This window comes from Cebus imitator, unplaced genomic scaffold (assembly GCF_001604975.1).
Source record: "Cebus imitator isolate Cc_AM_T3 unplaced genomic scaffold, Cebus_imitator-1.0 Scaffold234, whole genome shotgun sequence".
In the NCBI taxonomy this organism is placed as follows: Eukaryota; Metazoa; Chordata; class Mammalia; order Primates; family Cebidae; genus Cebus; species Cebus imitator.
Window position 1 is genome coordinate 735,739 of NW_016107549.1, and position 3,426 is coordinate 739,164.

The following is a 3,426-nucleotide window of genomic DNA, read 5'->3' on the forward strand; positions in this document are numbered from 1 at the left end:
AAAAAAAAAAAAAAAAAAACCTTAAAAAATAATGAAAAGCACATGGCATCATCAAATGCTAGGGTGAGGGAGACTAAACTAGGCTGTGAGTTCAGGCTGGAAGGGTGGGGCTCTGAGCTCCCCTCCCATGCCCGCCCCTCGTCCCCCAGGGCCCCCCCCCCGGCCGCCTATCCTCACCTCATGGCTCTCAGCGCCAGGCGATAGGCCAGGTCGGGGTCATGAGGCAGCAGTGCGGTAAATAGGTAGCGGGCACAGGTGTGCATGGGCACGCTCTCCCGGAACAGCACCTCCCCGAAGCCACTGAAGGGACCCCCTGCAGAAACAAGCCTGAGCTCAGCCCCCAAGTGGGGGCTCACCTCTGGCCCTCCCCAGGTCTCCCTAGACCCCAGGCTTTAAGTAGAAGGTGGGCTGGCCCCTGGGCAGAGGGGCTGTGGCTACATAGATCCCAAGGGGAAGGGGTTCAGGGCTGAGACTGAGACAAGCACTGGGTAATCCAAAGAACAGAGGAGGCCAGGTGTGATGGCTCAGTAATCCCAGCACTTTGGGAGGCTGAGGTGGGTGTGTCACTTGAGTTCAGGAGTTCAAGACCAGCCTGGCAGCGTGGGGAAACCGTGTCTCTATCAAAAATACAAAAATTAGCTGGGTGTGGTGGCTCACGCCTATAATTCCAGCACTTTGGGAGGCCGAGGCAGGCGGAACACCTAAGGTCGGGAGTTCGAGAGCAGCCTGTCCAATATGGAGAAACCCTGTCTTTACTAAAAATACAAAAAATTAGCCAGGAGTGGTGGCATATGCTCTGTAGTCCCAGCTACTCCTGAGGCTGGGGCAGGAGAATTGCTGGAACCCGGGAGGCAGTTTATGGTAAGCCAAGATCATGCCATTGCACTCTAGCCTGGGCAACAAGAGCAATACTCTGTCTCAAAAAATAAAAATAGGCTGGGCATGGTGGCTCACGCCTGTCATCCTAGCACTTTGGGAGGCCGAGGTGCGTGGATCACCTGCGGTCAGGAGTTTGAAACCACCCTGACCAACAAGGTGAAACCCCCATCTCAAAAAAAATAAAAATAAAAAAAAGTACAAAAATTAGCTGGGCATCGTGACTCACACCTGTAATCCCAGCACTTAGGGAGGCTGAGGCAGGCGGATCACCTGAGGTCAGGAGTTCGAGACCAGCCTGGCCAACATGGTGAAACCCCGCCTCTATTAAAAATACAAAAAATTAGCTGGGTGTGGTGGTGCATGCCTGTAGTCCCAGTTTCTCCGGAGGCTGAGGCAGGAGAATCACTTGAACCCGGGAGGAAGAAGTTGCAGTGAGCCAAGGTCCAGCCACTGCACTCCTGCCTGGGCGACAGAGCAAAAACTCTGTCCAAAAAAAAAAAAGAGAGAGAGAAAAAGAATAGAAAAGAGGAGACTCCAGGCACACTCCCAGGTGTGGAGCAAGACTCAAATGCGAGGTGGCGCCAGAGGATGCAAGGTGGGGATGGAGGGTGGAGGCTGCACCTGCCTTGGGGAGTGGAACCAATGGCCAAAACTACCAAGTACAATTATCAAAGAGAGCTTGGAAGGGGCAGGACCAAGCTGCTCCCAGCAGCACTAAGGGGGCGGAGCCTCATAACACACAGGCCAATACAGCCAGGGCATGGGCGGGGCCAATGAGGCGCAGGACAAGCCAGGGGCGGTGCATAAGTTGCGGATGAAGGTGGGACGCCCGGGCTTTATCATCAGCCACTGGGCTCATTGGCTCCCGGGAGGTAAGGGGGCGTGGCCTCACCACACGCCGCAGTTACTGGGGGGCAGCACGCACTAGGGAGCGGTAACAATAGCTGGAGCTCTCCTTTTTTGGGGCCTTTTTCTTTTTTTCCTTTTTGTGGAGAACGGGGTCTTGCTATATTGACCAGGCAGGTCTCGAACTCCTGGGCTCAAGCTATCCTCTAGCCTCTGCCTCCCTAAGAGTTGGGATTACAGGAGTGGGCCATCGCGCCCGGCGGATCTCGCCTTTTAGGAACTGCCGAGGTGCGAGTGGACAGTGTGGACCAGGAGGTGGGGCCAGGGGCGGGGATGGGCGGGGCCTCCCATCCTGCAGCCACCAGGCCGCTACAGGGGCAGGGGCAGGACCCTACCTTTCAGGAACAGCCAGGCCTAGGGGCGGGGCCTCACCTTCCAGCAGCAGCCCCGCCTGCTTGCGCAGCACTTGCACCAACCGCTCATCCAACTCCACCTCCTCCAGCAGGGCCAGCAGCTGCTCCTCGTTGCGAACCACCTTGTCCTGGGCGTACAGCCCCTCTGGCAGGGCCCGCTGCTGCCCTAGCCCCAGCAGTGCCACCTCCAGCGCCAGCACCAAGTAGGACTCTCCAGGGCTCCCGGGCACAGGCACGTGCTGGTAGGCCACCTTCCGCTTCTCGGGGCTTGTGTCTGGGGGAGACAGGGCCGGGGCTGCTGGAAACGGATCCCCTTACTTAAGACTGCTGTAGCCCTTGGCCCCAAGCATGGAGACTTGGGCGCAGGGTGGGCTTCAGGGGGAGTCTGGAAGCTCCTAGCACTCACGGAGTTGGTGGGGGGGCATCTTCTAGCAGCAGCTAGGCCTGTGGTGGCCTCGCTTTTGGGAGAAGCTAAGCCTATGGGCTCGTGGCACTGGCCAGGGGAGGTAGTCAAGGGTCGAGGCACGGCCAAGGGTGAGAGTCTGGGGGCTACTTAATAGGGGTACTGGGCCAGGGAGCGTGGCCAATGAGGCGAGGATTGTCCCGCCTCCTGCAAGAGTCCCCCTGGTACCTGAGTAAAGGGTAAGTGTCTCCTCCTCCAGGCGACAGGCCTCCAGGAGTGCCCTGCAGAGGCAGCCAATGGGGTCCAGGGGGTGCCCTACCCATCCTTCCGTGTTGGTGATGCAGGTGGAGCCTTTCTGGAGCAGCTCTGCAGGTGGAAAGAGGGGGCTCAATGCCCACACACCTGCCCAAGCCTCTAGGAGGGAGGGGTATTCCTCTTGTTGACCTACCTGCCACCCAGCCTAGCCCCATAATGCCCACCACCTGCCCACCCAATGGTCACCTTCATCTTTTTTTTTTTTTGAGGTGGGGTCTGGCTCTATTGCCCAGGCTGGAGTGCAGTGGGTCAATCATAGCTCACTGCAGCCTCAAGTGATCCTCTTGCTTCATCATACCAAAGGGATTACAGGTGTGAGCCACCATGCCTGGCCACTGGATGCTTCTAAAACACCCAATCAAAGTGCCGTTTCCTCTTCATTGCCCTTAATCCCTCTCCACCATTCGGAAGATAAAGCTCCAATAGCCTTTCGGGCCCCCAAGGACCCGTATGAAGTTTTTCCATAACTAGTGACCTGTTCCATCTGAGGGCGTCTTTCCTCCATCCCTCCCTCCCTCCCTCCTTCCTTCCTTCCTCTCTCTCCCTCCACCTCTCTCTCTCCCTCACTCC

At 57.4% G+C, this 3,426-nt stretch overlaps 1 protein-coding gene across 1 annotated transcript in view; it reads right to left on the reverse strand.

The window, feature by feature from the left end:
* The window catches only part of ZSWIM4 (zinc finger SWIM-type containing 4), a 34,609-nt gene that overhangs the window by 12,479 nt on the left and 18,704 nt on the right, over positions 1–3,426 (reverse strand). Inside the window, exons 7-9 of the mRNA XM_037727515.1 lie at positions 2,770–2,907; positions 2,158–2,412; positions 178–313 (exon numbers count right to left, since the gene is read on the reverse strand). Coding sequence (XP_037583443.1) covers positions 178–313; positions 2,158–2,412; positions 2,770–2,907 — 529 coding nt within the window. The remainder of the gene's footprint in view (positions 1–177; positions 314–2,157; positions 2,413–2,769; positions 2,908–3,426) is intronic.